This window comes from Chrysemys picta, chromosome 13 (genome assembly GCF_011386835.1).
Source record: "Chrysemys picta bellii isolate R12L10 chromosome 13, ASM1138683v2, whole genome shotgun sequence".
NCBI lineage: Eukaryota > Metazoa > Chordata > Testudines > Emydidae > Chrysemys > Chrysemys picta.
The window spans coordinates 37,362,863-37,388,497 of record NC_088803.1 but is presented as its reverse complement, the minus strand read 5'-3'; the positions used below and the strand labels follow the sequence as shown (position 1 = coordinate 37,388,497).

At 39.3% G+C, this 25,635-nt stretch overlaps 1 protein-coding gene across 27 annotated transcripts in view; it reads right to left on the bottom strand.

Moving 5' to 3' along the window:
* NCOA3 (nuclear receptor coactivator 3) overlaps positions 1 to 25,635 on the bottom strand; it is a 145,485-nt gene that overhangs the window by 12,296 nt on the left and 107,554 nt on the right. For all 27 annotated transcript variants that reach the window (XM_065566629.1, XM_024108810.3, XM_065566636.1 and 24 more), the window contains 13 exons: positions 23,591 to 23,691; positions 21,261 to 21,435; positions 19,432 to 19,620; positions 19,095 to 19,196; positions 18,167 to 18,307; positions 14,967 to 15,114; positions 13,453 to 13,841; positions 12,247 to 13,124; positions 10,382 to 10,517; positions 7,401 to 7,595; positions 4,933 to 5,169; positions 1,682 to 1,808; positions 704 to 875 (listed from right to left, as the gene is read on the bottom strand). In XM_065566629.1, the coding sequence (XP_065422701.1) occupies positions 704 to 875; positions 1,682 to 1,808; positions 4,933 to 5,169; positions 7,401 to 7,595; positions 10,382 to 10,517; positions 12,247 to 13,124; positions 13,453 to 13,841; positions 14,967 to 15,114; positions 18,167 to 18,307; positions 19,095 to 19,196; positions 19,432 to 19,620; positions 21,261 to 21,435; positions 23,591 to 23,691 (2,990 nt within the window). The remainder of the gene's footprint in view (positions 1 to 703; positions 876 to 1,681; positions 1,809 to 4,932; positions 5,170 to 7,400; positions 7,596 to 10,381; positions 10,518 to 12,246; positions 13,125 to 13,452; positions 13,842 to 14,966; positions 15,115 to 18,166; positions 18,308 to 19,094; positions 19,197 to 19,431; positions 19,621 to 21,260; positions 21,436 to 23,590; positions 23,692 to 25,635) is intronic.

Sequence of the window (25,635 nt, the reverse complement as noted above, 5' to 3'; positions counted from 1 at the left end):
GAGGGGGCGGAACTGAGCGGGAAGAGGCGGGGCAGGGGTGGAGTGGGGGCAAGGCCTGGGGTTTGAACACCTCCCCCACCCCACCAGCACTTTGCCTGTGCCTTTGTAGTTTTACTTCAAAGAATGACTTTGTAAAACAGACAGTACAGGGTTCTGTTTCTGAATGATTTCCAGATCAAGTGTGCTCATTCTACAAGATTTTTAAAAATATTTTATTTTATATTTTTAACAGCCAGCCATGCAAACTCAGTCTGGGATCTGAAAGCCATACTGAGTTCTTTTGTACGTGCACATCATTGCCAGTAATGTATTCTGCAATCTGAGCTCTGTAGAGGATGCATGAATCACAAGAATCCAGTTCACTCTCCCATAGCTGTGCTACTTCTGCAGTGCTAACAGGAATAAATAGTAATATCAAATTGTTTATGTTAATAAAATATTATAAGAAGTCAGGAATTGGAATATATCCATGTCTGTTATGCTAAAATGACACCACCTTACCTGTGGTATTTTTTGAAAAACATAATACAAGTTCTTTTGGTATAAAGTTTAATGAATACTGGTTAGTATTTTTCATCAAAGAGGGACGCCTGAAGCAGATTTTAAAAGGTTGAGATGTTATGCTTTTTTCATTCACTTTCCAAGTGCCAAGATCATTCAGGAAGCAGGAAAATAAATGGTTAAAACCCTCTGGGTTACTTACTTGATTTACAAGATCAGGAATTCCTAATGCTCTGTCAATTTCCTCCAGTCCTGTGACATCTGTGTTACTCAGCAAGGTGTGCAGCTGATCTAAAAGGGCCCTTTCATCACTCTGGCCTTCCATGTTAGGAGGTGGACATAAGAAATCATCCAAAGAACTTCTAACTAATTGTCTATAAAGCAACAAGTTAAAAACCATTAATTATAAAAACATGTAGCATATATCACCTGAAGATAGCAAACAACTTTACAGAAATGGGTAAGTATTACCCATATTACAGAAGGGTAAACTAAGGTATAAAGGTTAACAGACATGGACAATGTCACAGCAGCAGAGTTGGAAACAGAAACTAAGGCTTGTCTACACAAATACATAGTTCATGGCAAGCTGAGGTAGCAGGCTAGCGCAGGGTAGATTTACACCCTAGCTTGCCATGAACTGCTAATGTAGACAAGCCTGAAGTCTTTACTCCCAAATCCACTACTGCATGCACTAAAATGGAGAAGACCTATCAAATCCAACTATCACCAGTTTATGAATCCATGCTAGCAAGAGAGATGAGAAATTTTCAGAGTTAGAAAAGAACTTTCAAAGTTCACTTCTAGGAACTTCTCATGTAGCACTGCCACATATTTTCATATTATATCATCATGTATGTGTTTATAAAAATGTATTTAAAACAATTAAAACAAAGCTGAAAATTATCCTCAAAGCTGTTAAACCAGGTTATTTTAACATCTGCTGTATGCCGTATTGGTGGTGGTGTTAGTGTTCTGTTAGGGCACAGGCCCATTTTTTGATGAATCTTCTATGTCAGTTGGTGCCCACTGCTCATGGAACAAAGGGTTCTGGAAGCACTAAAGGGGTTCAGAAAGTCATATCTTAGAACAAATACTGTTCCAGTTTTTAAACTCTTCTTATAGCAGTGATCAGTCATATTTAAACTATGCAGCTTTCATCACCTATTCTAAACCCTACCTGTTTTGTGACCCTCGAGGTCCTTGCTCCATGGACAGCATGCTATCAGGCCATGATCCTGGCTGGTTAGATGGTCCTGTTTGCCCATAAGGATTACCTCCCATACCCATATTAATCTCAGTAGGCCCTATGAAGTAAAATTAATTTTATTATTTTTTGAAAACAAAGGTAAAATTTAACATCCTGCTTTACATGTGAAATAAAAGTTTGGGATTCTACAGATTATTGTGTGTTATATTGGTAACTTCAATAGGTTAACGGTCTAATTAGAACTAAATACTTTAAACATCATGTACACACACACACACACACACACGATATGAAGGACTAGAGCTATTGCTCTCTACATGATATGATTTTGATTTCTAGTATCAGTCCCACAACACCTCAAATGGGAACAATATGAATGCAGTAACCTAATATAATTCAAAAGTAATTTTTCAGGGTGGGTTCATTTAAATCAAAGAGATTTTAATCCCCAATTTTATTCATGATTTAAATTAGCAAACAGGAAACCTTATTTTAAATAATCAATTTTAATCTTGTTTTGCATTTAAACTTTTTAGTTATTTTCCTAAAGAAATGTCAACTGTCACTCGTTGGTAACCATTAAAACATGTTGATTTGCAACTAAATCTACCCTTTACACTAAATTTGGTACTACTTTTTGCCAACCAGGAGAATACACTATATTTAAGACACTTATGTAAAGCAATTATCTAGCTTAATTTACATTTATTCAGATTTTTAATGTTTATATTTTATTATCGTAGAAAATGGCAAATTATTCATTTATCTACTAAAATATTAATTTTTATTTGTGATTTGTGTCAAGCTCTAGTTGGATGAAAATTAAAGTTCAATTAAAAATGCAAAAAAACCTGTATTTTAAAATAGTATTTTTATTAGTTAAATAAAACTACCTTAAATATGCTGAAACATGAGAAAAAAAAGTTTATCGAGAAGTATATCAAAATGTTTGGCATTTAAAACCGATTTATTTATCAAAGGAAGTATTATCTGTAGCTAGTGAACAAAACTGATTGTTTCTAGTTACCATGACCTTCAAGATTTTAGAACTAGTAGACCTCATCCTCTCAGACACAGATTCTATTCATAGATTGGAAAAGGATAACAAGCTTTCCTGCTTTTGCAACTCCCATTTGGTTTCTTAACTTTGAGCTAATATTGAACTGAACTAGTTGAATTTAAGAAAATATTTTCTTTGCACCAGTAGAAGAGGCTACTGCTGTCAAAAGCTGGTTTAGCACATCAACAAACTCTGGTTCCACCACACTGACTTCCACCAGTTAAGTGGTTTGACTTTCTTTAAAATTTGGCAAGAAGCAAGTACTGCTTAATATTACTCATATAATTAATTTAAATTATTTTAACAGATTATAAAAGTGTAGGCCTTAACATAGATTGTCATAATTTCAAATTTAATTTTAAATAGTTTAGATTTTATTGCAATAACCTGTATTCAATTTAAATTAAAAACTGATTTAAATTTAAGAAGTTTTTTTATTTAAAAAAAAAAAAGATCAGTTTTTATCCACCCCGCTCTTCTTGCCAGTGAAGTCAGGACACTATCAATCATGCACTGTAATAGTGACATGATGTGACATTCTAAAGACAAGTACAAAATAAGTTACTTATCAGCAACTGGTTATTTGAGTGTGTTGCCTCTGCCTTATCCATTCACCTTTCCCTCTTACCAGAAGTTCTACTCCCATTGAAAGAACTGAGCCGGCTGGGGATCACATCACCATTTAACATCTCCAAACAAACAGTGCAGTGTGGGGGCATTTGTGCTGTCCCAACAAGCATTACTTTTCCCAAAACTCAGCAGTATTCTACAGATTTCCACTTATAAGAATTCACTAGCAATATAATTTCCAGCAAGATGAGCTGAGGAGTTCTAATTAAACAAGAACTGCAGAACTGTCTTCCCAAATTGAGCATCACATCCCAATGCCAAGTTGAGACAGTAGGGCTGAGAAACCTCAGGCAATAGATTTCTATGATGGAAATGTTAGAGAAATGCCACTGATCCTGCCTTATAGCCCTGGTAAAGTGAGCCCTCAGACCCTTGGGTACCGTAACCTTCGCTGAAGTATAACAAGTTTGAGGGTCCAGTCCAATTGACTTTGAGAGATGCTATGTGGAAATGGCATTTCCTTTACACTGACCCCAAAATGTTATAAAAAGCATGGAAGATTTCTTTAATGGTTGAGTTCTATCTTAATTAAAACTTACGGCCCACTTAACATTTTGGGCATGAAGTTTCGTTTCTCTCATATGAGCATCATGTTTTAAAAAGAACAGGGCATTGATAGTCTTGTTCACATGGAACTCAGACACTACTTTTGATAAAAAAAATCTGGATGCAAATGCAGGACAATTCTGCCCTGTGGAAAACAATGATGAGAGGTTCAGGTACCAAGTGGTCAAGCATCAATATGGGTCAAGTTTAAAGAAGCATCTTCTGAACACTGTAAATGATTTCTTCTTGGATCAGCTAGTTTTAGGATGACAAAAAGGGCATGAGATCGCCATTTAAATCCGGTCTCTCTAGTATAGGTCTTTAGGTTCTATATGAGACATGACACCCCAGAAAAGAGCCAGAGTAGGTCCAAGAATCTAACTGCATGATAGTGCAGAATTAAAAAAAAAAAAAAAAAAGCATTTTACAACTACCTTAGACAACCTAAAAAGCTATGTACATACTAGTAAAACCAATATTACCACCAATAACTATTACTAATTAAAATAGTTTTTTTCTTTTAAACTAGATTTCCTAAAACTCCTGATACAGAGTCCCTACACCTGCAGCTAACTATAGAGTGGTTCCTAGAACTCTGAATGTCACAGGCGGGAATATGTAGAAGCCATCTCCAAGAAGAATATAGAGATAGATCATCAATATATGAATACTCTTTTTTTTTTCTTTTGGCGTGATAGGAAAAATGACACCTCCAATTGGAAATATAAGCAAACATACGGACAAATAATTAAATATGGAATTCCTTAGTCTGAAATTATTAATTATCATTAAGATTAAGGAACTTTCTACAGTGTGCTGGCACTTTCCATGCACAAGAGGAAAATATGGAGCTTGCCTCAAGGAATTAACTGTCTTTGGATGTAAATCCAGATACTGAAATTAAAAGGATCTTTATTCTGAATGCCTGATCAACAAACAAATATGCATTTTATTAAATAGGTTTATACAAATGTAAAGAACTTACTCATATGAATCATTTGCTGTTGTAGCACTGGTCTTGTACCAGGTATGCTATTAGACCGGATGGGCAAACCAGGCATGGAGCCACCCACTGTAGGTCTGGGAAGGGATGGGTTATAGTCTGGTCCTGGTCTCACCATTGAACCAGAATTTGTAGGTTCCAGTCTGTTAACCTTAGAGCTTGGCAAAACCCAGTCTCCTGCTGGATGCTGATTCATAGCCATATTTCTGTTGGGTCCACCTAGTACAATGAAGAGCATATAAAAGATTATTTCTCCTATAGAACATATGATAACTTTTTTTATTGGAAGCAACAGAGGGTCCTGTGGCACCTTTAAGACTAACAGAAGTATTGGGAGCATAAGCTTTCGTGGGTAAGAACCTCACTTCTTCAGATGCAAGTAATGGAAATTTCCAGAGGCAGGTATAAATCAGTTTGGAGATGACGAGGTTAGTTCAATCAGGGAGGGTGAGGTGCTCTGCTAGCAGTTGAGGTGTGAACACCAAGGGAGGAGAAACTGCTTCTGTAGTTGGATGGCCATTCACAGTCTTTGTTTAATCCTGATCTGATGGTGTCAAATTTGCAAATGAACTGGAGCTCAGCAGTTTCTCTTTGGAGTCTGGTCCTGAAGTTTTTTTTGCTGTAAGATGGCTACCTTTACATCTGCTATTGTGTGGCCAGGGAGGTTGAAGTGTTCTCCTACAGGTTTTTGTATATTGCCATTCCTGATATCTGACTTGTGTCCATTTATCCTCTTGCGTAGTGACTGTCCAGTTTGGCCAATGTACATAGCAGAGAGGCATTGCTGGCACATGATGGCATATATAACATTGGTGGACATGCAGGTGAATGAGCCAGTGATGTTGTAGCTGATCTGGTTAGGTCCTGTGATGGTGTTTCTTTATTTCCTTGTGTGGGTATCGTAGTTTTGAGAATGCTTGGTGAAGATCTCTGACAGACAGAGACCAACACCTACAAGATCTTCACCAAGCATTCTCAAAACTACGATACCCACACAAGGAAATAAAGAAACAAATCAACAGAGCCAGACGAGTACCCAGAAACCTCCTGCTACAAGACAGGCCCAAAAAAGAAACCAACAGAACCCCACCGGCCATCACCTACAGTCCTCAGCTTAAACCTCTCCAACGCATCATCAGTGATCTATAACCGATCCTGGACAATGATCCCTCACTTTCACAGACCTTGGGAGGCAGGCCAGTCCTCGCCCACAGACAACCCGCCAACCTTAAGCATATTCTCACCAGCAACCACACACCGCACCATAACAACTCTAACTCAGGAACCAACCCATGCAACAAACCTCGATGCCAACTCTGCCCACATATCTACACCAGCAACACCATCACAGGACCTAACCAGATCAACTACAACATCACCGGCTCATTCACCTGCATGTCCACCAATGTTATATATGCCATCATGTGCCAGCAATGCCCCTCTGCTATGTATATTGGCCAAACTGGACAGTCACTACGCAAGAGGATAAATGGACACAAGTCAGATATCAGGAATGGCAATATACAAAAACCTGTAGGAGAACACTTCAACCTCCCTGGCCACACAATAGCAGATGTAAAGGTAGCCATCTTACAGCAAAAAAACTTCAGGACCAGACTCCAAAGAGAAACTGCTGAGCTCCAGTTCATTTGCAAATTTGACACCATCAGATCAGGATTAAACAAAGACTGTGAATGGCCATCCAACTACAGAAGCAGTTTCTCCTCCCTTGGTGTTCACACCTCAACTGCTAGCAGAGCACCTCACCCTCCCTGATTGAACTAACCTCGTCATCTCCATACTGATTTATACCTGCCTCTGGAAATTTCCATTACTTGCATCTGAAGAAGTGAGGTTCTTACCCACGAAAGCTTATGCTCCCAATACTTCTGTTAGTCTTAAAGGTGCCACAGGACCCTCTGTTGCTTTTTACAGATTCAGACTAACACGGCTACCCCTCTGATACTTGATTTTTTTATTGGAACCATTTCTATTTTCTCACTAATTACAGTGACAACAGCCAATGAGTAGAGAACAGATTACTGAACTCCTATTAAATCTGGCCATGGCATGCTTCATTTCTTCTTCCAAGCATATTAATTTAGCCAAAATTAAGAATATTAACGAATTTTTTTGACTGGCTGCTCTCACAAACTGATCTTGTCAACCACACATTAAATAGACACTTCAGTATTTCAAAACAGTTTTTTTTAATAATTCAGCTAAAACAAAGTCCCAGTAGAACACATGGCTGGGATACAGCTATAACCTAATAACTCCAGCTATGGATAATAATAGTTACTTAAAATCAGTTTAATGATTTAGATGGGAAATATTAAAGATTAACATGCCTCATTCTTATACATTCAGGGTTTTAACTAATTTCAGCACATTAAAATTTTACAATATTTTCAATTATAATGAGATCTGTTTGTATGTCATCAACAAACCCATGTTTGATCCAAAATTTTCCTGGTTCTCGATCATTCTTGGACTCCCACCCATGATGTTTTGCTTTTGTAACATGGAGAATGCATTGACACTCCTCACTGGAGGGCTTGAACCCACAGGTATTGGGCTGTCTAAAGACATGGCTCTGTTGAAAGGAGGACGGGTAGTCTGCACAGATTGGGGACTTCTCAGACCTGTTAAAGAATTAAAAGATGCTTTCAACTGTACATCTTTAAACAAGAAATAGACTGCCCTACTGATGATTTATACAAGTTATATCTATTTTTGAGCAATTACACTACACATTTAACAAGCCATGAATGACTATTTTGTTTTAGGTGTTTGTCCCTGCAGATAAGCCAAACAAGTCCTTGGACCCTAGGTGTAATATGATCAAACATTTTAAATTACAATCTAGGATTCTTTGTCTAGGTGTTCTCCTGGCATATACTGTATTACAATTTCATGAGCACTGTGCATGCCTCTTGATATATTGGTGTTGGTCTTCAGTTCTTATTTTATCCATCATATAATCTCTCAAAACTTGGTGTGTGTCTGGAAAGTACTGTCCTTCCAAAGTAAGTGTGCAACTCACCTCTCTTAATAATCTTAACTGAAAGCAAGGTTCTATTCCTCACCCTTAGAAAGTTACAATTCTCTCAAGCATCTTAATCCTATTGGGCTCTCCAGCCTTATTCACTTTCAGGTTACACCTCTTTTGCTAACACACCCTCATCCTACTGTGAAATACCTGGAACCAACTTGCTCTATCAAAACCCATACTGGTTCCTACTCTTTGGTTTGCCCTTGATAATATATACCAGTTACATACATCAAAATGCACAAATTATTGCCTCAATGCAAACAAAGACCCACAAGGTCCGCCTCCAGTATGAAATTTGGTCATCTCCGACACTCCTCAGGAGAGCTTGAAAAACTTACTAGACATCTACTAGCCATAGGAGTAAACTTACTTGCCAGGAGATATCTGTTTTAAGCTTTTGTAATGTGCTTATCGCTATAGTATCTATGCACTAAGACAGATGTAGAACACAGCGATGGTGGTAATGATGGCATCTCACATGTAACATTAACCTTCCCTCCCACTCCCTCTACTGGTAGGGATGGCCAGCCCTTTAGAAATAAAAGTAGAAGTATTCATTAGATGGTGCAGGCCTAACGGTACCTGGGAGAGCAGTGGCAAATCAGAAGCTTGCCATTCATCCCTCAGCCTTTCCCTGGCCAGCTGCTAGGATTTAGTTACTTCTTTTAATCTGCAATTGCCCCAATTCATAACAATATATTTTCCCACTGTCTTTGGTGTGTGGATATCTAGAGTGCAACATTAGAGAAGTGCAAGGAAGACCATGAGATGGGAAGTGAAGAGAAGTTAACTTTACTCAACATTTGTAGGGCACACAAAGCTCTTGAGACTGCTCTTTGTAATGCTAGAGTCTGGACATGCCATTGGCAAGGCCCACAATTCAGATACACAGCTCCGTATCAATTTTTAAAATTTAGTAAAAATCAGATGCCGGCTGAAAAGGGATTTTCAATGTCCTCTGATATTTCATAATACTTCTTCACGCTAATTATATAAACACAATCAACCAATGGATAACTAGCCCTGCACATATCACTTATTCCTGTAGACTGATTTCTTAGCAAATCAGAAACTAGGGTTACCATTCGTCCGGATTTACCCGGACATGTCCTCCTTTTTGTGCTAAAAATAGCGTCCGGGGGGAATTTGTAAAGCACTCACAATGTCCGGGATTTCCCCCTCCCCCGGCACAGCAGAGCGAGCGGCTGGGAGGGCTGCAGGAAAGTCCCGGGCTGGACTCCGGAGCAGCTGGAGAGGAGCTCCGCCCCGCATTCTGAGCAAGTGTCTCAGCACAAAGTGCAGCCCTCCCCTTTTGCAACTGGGAGCGGTTTCTGCCATGCAGCGTAGCAAAACGGGAGCGAGAGCACTTTGTGCTGATACAAGGGCAGCTCTCCCCTGCAACCCGGTCCGGACCAGGGACCGGGTTTTGTTGTGCAGGGCCAGGGACCGGGTTTTGTTGTGCTGGGGAGCTTAGCCATGTGTCCGGCTCGCACAGAGCCCAACACCCTGTTCTGAGCAGCAGGGTAAGGGGGGGCAGGAGAAGGGGCAGGGAGGTTCTGGAGGGGGCAGTCAAGAAACGGGGGGGGGGGCTTTTTGGGGGGAGTGGAGAAAGTTTTGGGCAGTCAGGGTACAGGTAGGGGGTAGGGTCCTGGTGGGCAGTTGGGGGGGGGGTCTTAGGAGGGGGCAGTTAGGGGACAAGGAACAGGGAGTCTTAGGTAGGGGGTGGGGTTCTGGAGGGCAGTTAGGAGCAGGGGTCCCAGGAAGGGGCAGTCAGGGGACAAGGAGCTGGGGGGGGTACGGGGCTGGGAGTTCTGGGGGGGAGCTGTCAGGGGGCAGGAGTGGGGAGAGGGATCGGAGCAGTCAGGGGACAGGGAGCAGAGGGGTTTAGATGGGTTGGGAGTTCTGGGGGGGGGCTGTCAGGGGATGGGGAGTGGTTGGATGGGGCGTGGGAGTCCCAGGGGTCTGTCTGGGGGTGGGGGTGTGGATAAAGGTTGGGGCAGTCAGGGGACAAGAGGCAGGGAGGCTTAGATAGTCCTGGGGGGCAGTTAGGGGCAGGGGTCCCAGGAGGGGGTAGTCAGGGGACAAGGAACGGGGGGAGGGTTGGGAGGTCAGGGGGGGCGGGAAGTGGGAGGGGCAGGGGCGGGGCTAAGGAACGGGGGGAGGGTTGGGAGGTCAGGGGGGGCCGGGAAGTGGGAGGGGCAGGGGCGGGGCTAGGGCGGGGCTCCTCCCGTCCTCTTTTTTGCTCGCTGAAATATGGTAACCCTACAGAAACAAAACATTCACCAAGCAAAGAAGTTAAATGTACATTACATTGAAAGCAAGTCACACAATAGCCCCTAACTTTACAGAAAAGTGGAATTAAGTAAACTTCCTTACCCAATGGGGCATTTCCTTGAAATAATGTTTGCTTAGTTCCAAGACTACTCCCATTTGTAGACATAGCATTATTGTAAAAATCAGAACTAGTCAGATCACCCAGTATTGCATCCAAATTATCCAAGTCTCCACTCATCTAAAAGGAAAAAACAAACAAAATACTACTCTCACATTGTTCATCCTTTAACATTCCATTTAGCCCCTCACAAGTCTTAAGAACCCTTAGCAACATATGCAATCAAACACTTTAGTTCGGTTACGACATTTCAGGACTTAATGCTGACTTCCAAAGAATTCTTCAGACATCATTCAACTATTTGGTTAATTTTGCTTTGTTGGTTTTGGAAAAGCAAAACTTCAGGGAAAAAGTAGTTACACAAAAAATTAACCTGAATGCAAATATCTTTAGCATCTCAAATTTTAGAGACTTCTCCGCATTAGTCTCAAAAGTTTGAATGGTAAAGCAAAGCACTACGGGCATGACTTTAATTCATAGTTACAATTATTATAATTGTACCTGCCAATACCCAGTGCACCTAATTGATAATTTGTGCACATAATCACAGTAACCATATGTGCAAATTAGGCACATCTTTTGCAGGGTAATTGCATGGCTACCGTTCTTTGAAAATTTGTCCCTGAATCACATAGTTTGAACAAAATAGATCTGTTAGTTTGCTAGATTATAACCTCACCATGAAAGTGTTCCATAATTCTCAGAGATTTAAAGAGCACATGTATATATAAACTACATAGCAGTTGGTAATTGTCTTCCTATATGGTACAGAAAACTCCGGATGATTATTGAAAAACCACCCTATGAATAATCAACATTATTTATATTGCAGAAGTTCCCAAAATGTGCTAGGCACTGTACAGAAATACACAGACCTTCCCTGAAGAACTTTACAAGGCCCCTATGCCTACCAAGAGCACCACTGACTTCAATAAGGAGCCAGCCCAGGCAGAGCAGTTGCAGGATCACAGGCCTAAATTCAACTACTTTCGATTATGAAAGCATCTATTCAGATATATTTAAATACAGTTGAACATTTTCAAATAGTGTTTTAAATTGGGATAAGAAATAACATTTGAAGACAAAATGGGTTTCCATTCAGGTACAGGGGTCTGTCTGTACGGAACAATTTAAAGAATCAGCTTTGGCTACTGTATGTACATGTAACTCAAGTTGTTTGATGGCACTTCCTCTCCAACTTCCCGACTTTTTTTTTTTAAACATCTAAAGTACTGAAAAGCACAAATCACATAATATATATTCAGTTATAGACTTTCTTTACAGGATTCACTGGCATTATTCTCACATTTACACCAATGTAATCAACAGTAATGTCACCGGAACCACCTCTGTGTAAATCCAGTGTGAGAAACTAGCACCCCACATTTTTAAACCGAATTGCATATAGAAAATGGATCGTTTCCACTTATGTTCATTCTCTTTTACTTCCTACTGTAGTACCCACAACTAATTTATTGAGTCAGCTGGCAGCTCCATTTCCAAATGACCCATGAAAATAAATATATGCTATGTAAAAATTGCCAATTTTAAAGATTTAATTTTAACTAAACTAAATATACTTTGCCTTGTTTGATAGCTCAATACTAATATTATTCAAAGAACTCCAGTATAGCACATTTTATTACAATATATTCTGTTGTTCAAGTTAAATGTACTTTGTTAACTATCATAAAACTAAACATATGTTTTTATGCTGTGGTTACTCAGTACTGTCTTGGAAATAATCATACACAAAAATTAAATGATCTCCTTTTTGGTTGTTAACGCTAATAAGAAAAATATTGGTGAGTTCAACAACAAAATTCCTGTACAAGGTTAAATACTCTACCTCTTCAGAAGGTTCTGTTTTTATTTTAATCTCTTTTTCTTGGCTTGAAGTAGGAATAGTGGAGCTACTGCAGTGTCCCATTTTATTATCCAGAACTTCTACCTTAGGTTTCATTTCTTTTGAAAGTGGATCCTTTATATCATCCTTGTCTAGTAGGTATCTGAGTAGAGCATTGTTTTCCTTCTTCTTAGGACTCAGTTGTTCCTGTTTGATAGTTCCTTCTACACAGGGGGCTGTATTGCTGGAGTCATGGTAGGTATCTTTACCAGTAGCTTCAGCTGTGATCTTTGCTACTTCTGCTGGAGAATTACCATTCTGTAACAATTTATGCAAAATCCTGTGCTTTTCTTGTAGCAGGGACCCATGCATGTTTGATGAGGAAGAGACCCCTCCAGATGTAGAAGAGGAGACTCCTGAGGGACTTGTAACATTGGTAGAAGATTCTTTACAACCAGAGTCCAATGGTGAGTTTGACAACGTAGAATGCCCTCTCTCATCTGAGGAGCATGTGAGTAACTGAAGGAGCTTTTTATGACCTTTGCTTTCATTTGGTCCCCTCTGACTCTCAGACCCTTCCAGATTTCCTTCTTTACTGTCTTTGTCACTAAGGAGGTCCCTGTTTGACTGGCACATAGAACTCTCCACTTGACTTTGTTCACAATACAAGCCAGAAGGACTCTTTGAGTCCTGGTTGCCCATTTTACTTTGCTGAGCTATATTCATATTTGGGGAATTATCCAATTTTGGACCTGGTGAGGAAAGTGTTGATAGAAGGGAAGTTCCAACCCCCTCGCTAATGGCTTGAAGGGCACTAAGGGAACTGCTAGAGAAGCTGTTGTTGCCAGTGTTGCTAGCAGATCCCATTGGCGAGTGCATACCTGTATCAAAGTTATTATGTTAGAGTTATTACATAAGAGAAGCGATCATATCTACATTTGATTTTACTTGTCAGGTAATCATTATACTGAATAAGTCTATTTAAGCATGCACATTAAGAACTGAAATACAGATAGCAGAAACAAGAAATACTGTAGCATTAATTACTGTACCTTTAAATAGATCCTCATCATAAAATTAGGTATTTTACACTAAGGTATAGTAGTTCAGATGTTATAAGACCATAATATATAAAAAAACCAAAAAAGAAAGATAAAAAAGGGGCAAAAAGCAAACCCTAGAGAAAATTTTATACCAAAAATAAAATACCTGCAACTGGAGAAAACTGGTGTGAACCCATTTTTGGACTCCCACGATTCCTAGGAGAAATCATTAAGTTCTGTTGGTTGGAAGTCAAGCTGGGACTACCATGTGGTGGACTACTCATAGTTAACCCATAATTGTTGTTCTGATAAGGAGAGGACTGCATTCCTGGTCCAGAGTTGATGGGTCCAATATTACCAGGACCTATGTATCTAATGCCGCTCATCTGTCCCATCGCACTGGGATCTCCCATGCCATAGTTTCTGTTCTGCATTGGCATGCTTTGACCTGGTGACATGTTCATAATAGCACCAACAGAATTTGTGCTTCCAGCTGTAGATGCTCTGATGTTTTGTCCCACTGGATTGGGATTTGGACGATATCCATTCTGTTCTCTGTAAATTCAGCATCCCGCCACCCCACCCCACAGAAAAACATTTAAAACTTTATAAGAATCAAGTTCCACGTAAAGAGAATTGATAACATTATTTAATAATCACTAAAAAAAGTAGCAAGAAATACATAAGCTACATCCACAAAGGTGTCACTAAACTTGAGTCATTGAGTGGCCATACTGCTCATTCATTCACACATTATAAAGGAGTAAAAGTCATTTAATTTGTGGGGGAACTCAACCTTATCCCATTAAAGCATTTTATATCTCTGGCCGTTATTTAGATTTACGCATTTATCATTTTGAACATCACCCTTCTTGTATCACTTTCTTCTCAGAGTCAATGAATGACACCACTCCACTTGTCACAGAAAAAACACTTTAATATTGCCATAAACAATCTCAGCTGCTCATTGACCAGCAGCTGGGAGCATTTCTGCAGTGACAGCGACAGACTACTTCCAAAGTGCCTTTCAATTAATCTTGCAATCAACAGGGACAAGTCACAGGAGTTACTATTTAAGGCAAAGTCGGACTTTTTACTTCTTGAGAGATGTCTGGTATATTTTACCAGTTCATTTCTTTGTCTTTAAATGGATCTCCAGTAAGAAAGTGTCAAAGAAGATAAAGTGTTTAATTGGGTCTTTCTATCCATCCAAGCTTTACTATTAAAAATATACATTCTAGAGGAAAGTGAATGGATAAAATAGTGACCCAGAGGGAAAATTACCAATTAGCTATTATGATAGTAGACTGGGTTTATGATAGTAAAACAAGACCTGCTTTAAAAAACTTGTTTGGTTTTTGTTTCTTAAATATATAAACGTATTGTAGGTGAGATCTAAAACAGCAATTTTATTCATATGAGACAATTTTTCATGTGTGCTTACTATATTGTTTTGTGGGGTTTTATGTTGTTTATTTTGGTTAAACAAATCTTTATATAGCAGAGGTGGCCAAACTGTGGCTTGAGCTCTTTTACAGTTAAAATGAAGATTATTGTATGCGGCTCAGAAGGTCAGTAAGTTTGGCCACTCCTGTTGTATAGCATTAAATATCAATAAAAATGTGTGTTTTAAAAAAGCTACAATATTTAAATCTGACAGATGAACATTGTTAATTGCACCTTTGAAGGAAGTGGGTGGAGACAAATCCATGACGGTCATTAGTTCCTGGATTTCGTAACAATTTACTCTTTGTTTGTGCCGTCACTATAGTACCATCTGCTAAGGAGAACCGATACAGTGGAGTTTCAGCATGGCCTTGTATATAAGCTGTGAGGAAAAACACAATTGCACAGCGGTAATCTGCTTGTATTTCAGATTCCAAAGACCAAGTAATTTATGTAAGCTTTACTATAATTGTTGAACAAAATACTCATCAGATTAATACGCTGAAAAACTAGATTAAAAAACAGACATGATACAGGATGGGTATCCAAAGACTTGGAACATACTGCTACAGTTCCCAAAAACTAACGGGGGGGGAAGGGGAGAGACAGCAAATCAAAATATAGAATCATAGAAGTGTAGGACTGGAAGGGACCTCAACAGGTGATCTAGTGTGATCCCCTACACTCAAGGCAGGACTAAGTATTATCTAGACCATCCCTAACAAGTGTTTGTCTAACTTCCTCTTTAAAATCTCCGATGATGGGGATTCCAAAATATCCCTAGGTCATTTCTTCCAGTGCTTAACTACCCTGAGAGTTAGGAAGTTTTTCCTAATGTCCAACCTAAAACCTCTCTTGCTGCAATTTAAGCCCATTGTTTCTTGTCCTATCCTCAGATTAATTAGAACAATTTTTCACCCTCCTCCTCGTAATAACCTTTTATTTACCTGAAAAATGCCACCCTCAGTCTTCTCTTCTCCAAAGTAATTAAACCTAATATTTTCAATCTTTCCTTGCAGGTCATGTTTTCTAGACATTACTCATTTTTGTTGCTCTCCTCTGGACTTTCTCCAGTTTGGCACATCTTTCCTGAAATGGGGTGCCCAGAACTGGACACAATACTCCAGTTGAGATCTTGATAGCCCAGAGTAGAGTGGAAGAATTACTTCACGTGTCTTGCTTACAACTCTCCTGCTACTACATTCCAGAATGATGTTCACTTTTTTTGCAACACGGTGGTACACCGTTGACTCATTTAGCTTGTGATCCACTATAACCCCCAGATCCCTTTCTGCAGTATTCCTTCCTCAGCAGTTATTTCCCATTTTGATATGTGCAATTGATTTTTCCTTCCTAAACTGAGTACTTTGCATTTGTCCTTATTGACTTTCATCCTATTTACTTTAGACCATTTCTACAGTTTGTCCAGATCATTTTGAATTTTAATCCTACCCTCAAAAGCACTTGCAACCCCTCCCAGCTTCGTATTATTCACAAACTTTGTAAGTGTACTCTCTATGCCATTATTTAAGCCATTGATGAAAATATTGAACAGAACCTGACTCAGGACCGATCCCTAAGGGACCCCACTCAAAATGCACTTTCAGCTTTACTATGAACCACTCTCTGGGAATGGTTTTCCAACCTTCCTTATAGTAACTCCAGGTAGGCTATATTTCCCTGGTTTGTTTATGAGAAGGTCACGTGAGACAGTATCAAAAGCCTTACTCAAGTCAAGATACACCACATCTACCGCTTCCCCTATCCACAGGGCTTGTTACCCTGACAAAGAAAGCTATTAGGTTGGTTTGACATGATTTGTTCTTCAGAAATCCATATTGACTGTTACTTATCACCTTATTATCTTCTAGGTGTTTCCAAACTGATTGCTTATTGCTCCATTATCTTTCTGGGTACTGAAGTTAAACTGACTGGTCTGTAATTCCCCACATTATCCTTATTCCCCTTTTTATAGATTGGCACTATATTTGCCCTCTTCCAATCCTCTGGAATCTCTCCTGTCTTCCATGAGTTTTCAAAGATAATCGCTAATGGCTCAGATATCTCCTCAGTCGGCTATTTGAATATAGTTTTTGCTGACTGCACAGATCTGTTAGAACTCTAAAGCTGCTGATGCATTTATCAATGGTCTGCTTTGATTCCAAGAAAAAGGTTTAGACATTTCAATCTTCAAATCACCCTCAAACGTGATGCAATAATTAGTATCTATCAGAGTAGTAAAAAATTTTCCAATAAAACAACTTTAATCAAAAAATGGTGATCTGATGAAATTCAAATGTTTCATGGAAACTTACTGATTTAATAGAAATTTTCAACTGGAAATTATCTAAACAGTTCATTTTGATGAGGTTGAAACATCTAATTTTGACTGTGTTTTATAGTAAATTATAAACTATAATGTAATATATAAATCAAAACAAAAATGTTTCTATAAGGTCATCACATGAAAAATTCCAAGATTTTGACGTTGTGTCCCAAATTTGGGATGAAACAAAATTTCAAAGTCTCAGAATTTCCTGAGGGGTAGAAATTCCACTTTTTCAGCCAACTCTAGTATTTAGCTATTTAAAATTGCTTATGTCTCTTAGAATTCCCCAGACAAAGCTGGGTAAACATATTTATATAATTAATTCTCTATTAAACAGATTATTTGGCATAGAGGGAAAAAGGTTTAAATATCATCTTTCATCTGTAGCTCTCATATGAATGGGACAAAGGTAATCAGTGACCAAGAGACATTACCAACTAAGAGCTATTCATAGAACTACATAAAATGACTTGATGGCAGAGAGACAAAGTATGTGCGATAATATCTTTTACTGGACCAAGTTCTGTTGATGAGAGACAAACTTTCAAACTTACACAGAGCTCTTCTTCAAGTCACAGTCTATTTCATAATAGGCACATCCCCCTTCTTGACAAAAGCTAACAAATAATCTACTGTACTTTTTTTTTTTTTTTTTTTTGCTAAAAGCGGACCCCTCCAAGTCAACGTACAGCCATGCTAGCAGCTCATTAAGGAAGCATGGCTTAATCTGCTGCTTTCCTGCTGTACCTATCTTGTGGACAAACAGATAAATTCAATCTACAGGAATATCTGTCTGGTATATTTCATAAAACCTGTCAAACACCAATGGACATACTTGAACAACAAGGCAGCTGCTACACCAGGCACTCCTTAATAGAGATCTCACCATCCTTCAGTTTATAAATATGAGAAAGAGCATTTTCCACTGGTTCAAGACATGGAAGAGCATGTACAATAGCAGAGCTTAGTGGTTTTATCTCTCTCTCTCTCTCTCTCTCACACACACACACACACACACACACACACACACACACACACACACACACACACACTTACTTGCAACTAGCAAGAAAGACAGTATACTGAACACTGCAATCTGAGCTACCTTCTTGATAGTGGCGTTTGTTTGACCAGGACTGTCCATCATTATGGCACAAAAACCTCTGAATACACCGACGGATTGTATCTTCAAAGCCAGGTCTCATGGAAGACCGTAATGAGTTTGTATCTATGTTGACGAGTTTACCTGTCACAGGAAAGAAAAACTTAAGATAATCATACAGTCCCTGTCATTTTAAATATAATCCTAATATTAAAAATACAGAATAATATTTCAAAAGTCACCAAATATTGTCTATATTATGTTTTTATAATGTACCCATCACTGTAGCATCTAAGCACTGAAGTTGTTTTCTAAGCGTCTATCTAATCTTTTCACTTACACACAGCTTCCCATGCAAGATCTCAAACTGCTTTATGAACATAAATTCTGAACACCCCTGTGAGGTAAGTTATTACCATATCATTTTTACATATAAGGAAACTGAGGCACCAGAGGTTAATGCCAAAATTCTCAAAAGCGTATAACAATTTTGGGTTTCCCTGGTTTTATGCAACCGAAAGGAGACCCCGAGGGCATGGTTTGCAGAGATTATAAAGAACTACACCTGAAATCAATAGGAGCTGCAGGTGATTGGCATCTTAAAGCAAAAAACTGCCCAATGTGTTTAAATATTTAAAATTTAAATACCACAGCAGACTATAAAGGTTTCATGATGTTACAGAAGGAAAGGAGAAATTATCTCAATGAGTCTTCATTAACTTGATATATGATTAATAAACACTTTAGGAATACTTCTAGAGGAAGATGTAACGTAAATAATTTGAAATATTACCTCGTTAAAGAAAGAAAGGCAACAGTACAAGTAGTACTAGTTATTCCAAGTATTAAAACTTATTTGCCACAATTTTTATACAAAACAAAACAAGGAAGAAGAGCCATCCATTACCTTCACCTCAAGTAGATTTCTCACCTGAAAGGTCATGTCTCGTAATAAAGCTTTCTGGGTTTGTTGGAAATACCCTTTCCACTGTAGTGATGCGACGTGCCACACAAATCATACAGGACTGCAAATCTGCAATGAAAGAGTTATTTTCCTCTGTGTCCTATTTATTCTATTATTACATTTCTTATAAAGGAGCAGGACTCTTGCAATATTAAGATAAAGGCATAATATGGGAGACGAGATTTGAGGATTTTGCATTTAACTCCTAAATTATTCTAAACATGGAATTCTGAAACCCCAGGCTTCATAACATAAATTAAGTAGTAAATAACTGTAGTAAGAGGATTTTCCTGTACAAAATTACCTTCCCCTTCTTCCATCATAGCTCTTGGCTGAGATAAAGCAAAACACTGCATGGTTTCATATCTCTGACGCGATTCCTGGTTGCTGCCCACATCATCCAAAAGATCATGAGATGTTTTTACCATCATGCGGCAATTAAACGTATGACTCTTCTGTCTAGGTGTTTCATTGGTCCAAGCAACTCCATTAACTAAAAGAAAATAATCATAAAAGTTCACAAAGATTTTAAAATAAAATTAATTCTTAATTGCCTGATTTTTGAAGTATGCAGTGTTGTACCTTTGTCGGTCCCAGGATATTAGAGAGAGAAAGTGAGTGAGGTAAGATATTATCTGACCCACCCGATCTCTGATTTTTGAAGCTCAGATACTATAACATTTTTAAAAGATTTGTTAAAAGGTCATCATATTGATACTTTGGGGATAGTGTTCTTCACTGCTGGTTGAAAGAACACCATCCCCTCTAAGGTACTTTCAGCCCCAATCAAACGGGAGTGGAAAAGTCATTCCCTTGTAAAAAAGGGCAGGTAGTTCCCATTTGTTCACGGACTTCAAATCTCAGCTGTCTAGCAACACAGTTATGAGATATTGATTGAAACCATTCAATCAGCTTTTTGCTGAAAACTACAGTATTTACACAATTCCAGATGGTAGCTTCTGCTTGAAGAACAAAAGGACTAAAAGAACCTAATTATTCTGCTTCAAAATGGGGAGAGACACGTCAAAGCTGAATTGTTAACAGTTCCCAGAGCTTCATCAGGATGTGGAGAGAACTTGTGTAACATTATTTTAGGGCTTATCTTCACGAGGAATTCTGGAATAGCTATTCCTGATTAACTCCATAAGTGAAACCTCTTATTATAAGAGCTCTTTATTCTAAAGTAGTTTACTTGAAGTGTATTAAGCAATTTCAGAATAAAGCACTCTTATTCCAGAATAAGCATGTCCACACAGAGTTTTTCAGGAATAATTAATCCATGTTAAAGTCACACTTCACTTTATTCTGGATAAATTTTCATATATAATTAAAGCTATGTTTTAGTCCTAGGTATTTTTAGTAAATGTCATGGATAGTAAACAATAATTCAGGGCCTGTGACCAATCCATGACTTGTACTATATACCCCTGACTAAATCTTGGGTGCTCCGGGGCAGGGGGCGGCCCAGGACCACAGCTGATACAGGGGGAGAGGGACAACGCTGGTGCTGGGAGGGACAGACCGAGACCATTGCTGCTGCTGGGGGCAGGTGGGGGCGGGGTCTCAAGACTGCCCCAGTAGCGGCCTGTGCGGCTGTCCCTGGGGTCAGTCACTCTGGCCACTGCAGAAGTCACAGAGATCACAGAATCAGTCACTTCCCTGACAGACAAGGCCTTATGTATAATGAATCCCTTAGAAACAGGCAAGCCAACCTCAAATGCCCATCTCTCTTTCACTTTATCAGAGTATAGAAACATGCAACTCCATAAACCTAGGCATTTGTTCGCTACAACCACACAGCATGAATATCTGAACCTACGTTCTGTTAGTTGCTTATATAATTTCTAGTTTGAAATTAACATTTTAAATACTTAGATCAAGAGGATATAGATTTAAACGGTAGTCCTGGTTATGAAATTTTGTTTTCATTCTTCTGCTCGTCTGCTAACAGCAAAGAATGCATAATCAATGTTGCAATATTCCTATTAATTTAATGTTAAAAGTCATATCCTAAAACTCAAGACAAGTGATAGTTGCACCATAAGAAAGAGATTTGTTTTGTAAGGTTAAAAATTTTGGAGTTTTTTATTTATTTTTTAAAAAGTCTGAGAATCTAAGTGAAGACCCTATTACCTGCAGATTTAGGTAAGTTTTTAAGGAAGTCCTTCTGGTCCTCTTCATGCAAGATGCTGTAGACACTTGTATTAACCAAATCCTCTTGTTTATACTGCAGATATTGTGCGACATTTTCTGATACAAATACAATGTTCCCATCTCGATTTACTACAAACAGGAAACCATCCAATGCCTAAAAATACATTGCAACGATACATTATAAACACACACACAAAATTCCAGACCTGCTAAAACAGTTCATTTTAAAAAGTAAGTGGGAGATAAAAGTGTTGTAGTTTAGGAGAAGAATCACTTAACTTTTCTGGTAGAAGAATTAAAGTTTCAAGTTTTCCTTAAAGAGAAACTTTCCTAGTAAGGAAAGTTTCAAGTATCAGAAACCTGCTGTTCATTTGTTCTTCCACTATTGATCTTAACATGGTGATAATCAAACATTTGGTTTTTAACTCTTTTAGCCTGGAAACATGACACTGAGTCTGTGACATCTCAGTAACTTCTTTAACAATACAATGAAGTCAAAGTCAGGATTATAAATTCGCCACAAGACCTTTAAGAAGTAGAAGTGGAGTGTGAGGGAAATAGCCTTCTTACGGATACATTTTCAATACCAATGAAGAACATAAAAAAAGAGAGAGAGAGAGAGAGAGAGACTATCCACTTTTTAAAAACCACTGTACTCATTCCCAAATCAGAAACAGCATTAGAATATCTCTAAGACACTTAGCTTTGAAAGTACTTCAAAAACTTGACTCAAAATAGCAGCCTACAACATACTGAACTACTTTGTGTACTAAGCAGTAAGACTGGTTTCCTGGTTTTTAGAACTCTTAATAAAAGTTACCTAAGTGATTCTTATGTAATTTGGAGTCTCAACATGTGAGGGCAGCAGCAAACTGATCTACTGCATATGGCAGTGGTCATCAACTGGTCGATCGCAATTGACTGGTCAATCCTAGAGGATCTCCCAGTCGATCAAGATCTCCGGCGGTACAGTGTGGCTGCTGCTAAGGCAGACTCCCTGCCTACCCTGACCCCACTCTGCTCCTGGAAGCGGCCAGCACAGCGCAGCTCTGCGGCCCTGGGGGTGCAGGGGTCTCCCTCCACGCTCTACTCCTGCCTGCAAGCACTGCCCCCCTAGCTCCTTGGCTGGAAGAGCTGCAGGGACGGTGCTTGCAGAGAGGGGCAGTGCGCAGAGACACGTGCCCCCAGCAGCCCCCTCACCCCCAGGCGCGTTAGCCCCTTCCAGGAGTGGTGTGGGGCCGGGGTAGGCAGGGAGCCTGCCTTAGCCCCGCTGCACCCACCGCCTACCGGGAGCTGCCGGAGGTAAGTGCTGCCTGGTGGGAGGCCGCATCCCAACTTCCATTGCTGAGCCCCCTCGTGGAGCAAGCACCCCATACCCCCTCTTGCATCCCAAACCCCTTCCTGAACCCCAAGCCCCACCCTGAGCCACCTTCCAGAGCCAACAACCCAAACCCCCTCCTGCACTCCAAGCCCCAGCCCTGAACCCCCTCCAGGAGCCAGTACCCCATACCCTCTCCTGCACCCCTTCCCAGAGCCTGCACCCTGACCCCCTCCTGACACCCCAATACTCTCCCCCAGCCTGGAGCCATCTCCTGTACCCAAACTCCCGCATAGAGCTTGCACCCCCCACCCCCTCCCAAACCCCTGCCCCAGCGCAGTGAAAGTGAGTGGGGGTGGAGGAGAGCAAGCGATTGGGAGGGGTTGGGAGGGGCTTTGGGGAAGGGGCAGGGTCTCGGGAAAGGGGCAAGGTAGATGCTGGGTTGCCCTTAGATTCAAAAAGTGATTTTGGGCGTAAAAAGGTTGGAGACCACTGGTATACTGGAATTGATCCTAAGAAGCACCATTCTGCACCTGGTGACAATGGGAATTCAGGTGTTCATTGCTTCCCAGAATCAGACTCCCGGTCTTACAGACCATCATCAAGCCATGAAAGTGGCCCAAAGTCCTTGACAGCCATTTCCTGAGGTAAAAAGGGGGGGGGGGGGGGAAACTTGAATGCGGAGTCTAGTCAATGTAATCTTATTAGCCATTTATTGGGACTACTACAAAAATAGAACAGCATGCTAAGGCAAACCCAAATGCCATCTGATTTTGAATCCTTCTAGACTGCTTCAGCAGAGTTGAGAAAACAATGATGGATTTTATTTTTTGTCCTTTTAAAACAATGTTCTCCACTGCCCTTGCACGCTAGTTTTTGTTGTAGGACTGCTGGCATTTCTCAGTGTTGTAATCCTGTCACATAACCTATTGCTTAAGACTACGCAATATCAAATCTCATTTGGTTGTACCAGAGCATCATTTACACTTGCCTGTAGTAAAAGAGGTCCCAATGAATCCTTATCAATAACACCTTGACCTGTAGAAGATACATCAGCCTTCTGTACATCATCATCACAGGATGCTGTTTTTCCTAAAATCAAAAAGACAAGGTTTCAAAAAGGCACCATTTTGTGTTTGGAAGCATAGAAATATTTTTTTGAAGTTATGTGCTGCATTCCAGGAAGCCTCAGAATAAGCAATGAAGCTGTAATTATACGATACCATTTAATGTTACAATTATATGCACAAAGGGAGCACAACACTTTTTTTATACAGTAGAACTTCTGGGCAGAGATTGTCTTCCTGTGTGTTTTGAAAGCACCTAGCAAATTTTGGATTTTGCCACACCACGAACAGTTTTCATGACAAAACTTCTTCCACTGGGAAGATGATTGCTTTATGAAATGACTGTCCTCCTTTGGTCACTTTTGGCTGGCCAGCACAAACTTTTCAATATAATGAAAAGCTTCCTAATTCTTCCCTTCTTCCTGTACAACCGTGTGGAAGATAAACATTTTAAATCATGTTCAGACTTAATTTGAGCTTTAGCCTAGAAAGTAATCCAATTTAACATGCAGAATGTACGATTTGCTCATTTAATTGTGTTCTTGGATCCAAATCAAAATACAAGACCAGAAACAAATTCTCACTTGGCCTTCTGCAGATTACTTAATCATATCTGATGCCAATAATTAAAATCTTTTTCAGCATTTTAACCTAAAATATACTGAAGAAAAAGTAAAAGTTTGTTACAAGGAAAAAAAATAAAAATAAAACCATGCAGTAAAGTAATGGAAAACAAGCAGTAATCTCTATTACTGTGGCACCTACTGGCTGTTTAAGCAGACCACAACAGGAGTTTAATGTACCAAAGGAAGATCATCAACCAGTGAAGTGCACAATGAAGTGGCAATAATGCCACCGGGAAAGAACTTCTAAAATAGCAATTAAGGCTACTTTAAAAAATAGAAACACGTTCCAACAGGGCAGCCAAAGCAGAATTTGGAAGTTTACCATTCCAAGTAAAGTGTGTGATATATTCCAGCAGGCTTCTAACATAATTTACTACTGAATGGAAACTCACTGAACTGGCATATACCTGATGTGCAATCTATTCTAATTTTTTTGAAGTCACTTCTACCAGCACATGTCTCACAATTACCAGAGATTTAGGGGGAAAACAGCAAATTTAACAATTATATTTGTCTGATTTGTTTAAAAAACTACTATTGTTACAAGTGAAACCTAAAAACCATCCTGTAACTAAGACATTAGCAAAATAGATTTTCCTCTATATTTTCCCCCGTTTATGCTGCACTTGATTACATTTGGTGTACATTTAATGGCACTTTTTAATTGGTTACATGGTCAGCTAGTTGCAGTCTGACTGTATTGGACCCCAGTTATTTTCCCTTGCTAGAAAGGCTCTCAAACACCAAAACAGGAGCAGAAAAGGCAGAAAAATGTAACATGAATTTAAAAAAATAATTTAAAATTTCAGGACATAGCACTGAAAGGATGCTCTATAAGGAACTGGGCATCTTTTATAAATTAGTTTCAGACAATCCAAGTTGGCAGGGAACCTTTAATTGATAGGCAATAGATGGATTTCTTTACTCCAGTGGGCAACTAGTCCATCTATGTTTTGAAGTACAACTGCTTTATGACCTATTTTAAGTTTTTATTGCTTGTTTAGTAGTTTAAGGAAGCTAATAAGAAACGGTGTACTTTAGGCCCTGATTCAGGAAAGCTTCCCTATTCATAAAGGGTGTTAAATATAATGCTTAAAGTTAAGCAACTGCTTAAGTCCCACTAAGCACATGCTTAAAATTAAGCATGTACTAAGTGCTGAATAGGGAATAAGCCCTGAACAGGAATGGATTTAAGCATGTGCTTAAATGCTTTCCTAAATCAGGGCCTATTGTATGAAAACTCCATTGTATTGTCTCAGCAACTAAGTATTGTTTTGGAGAGAAACTGCCTCCTGATAGAAAACCAAATATTCTTCCTTATAATTTGAGAGAGAAATCCTTAC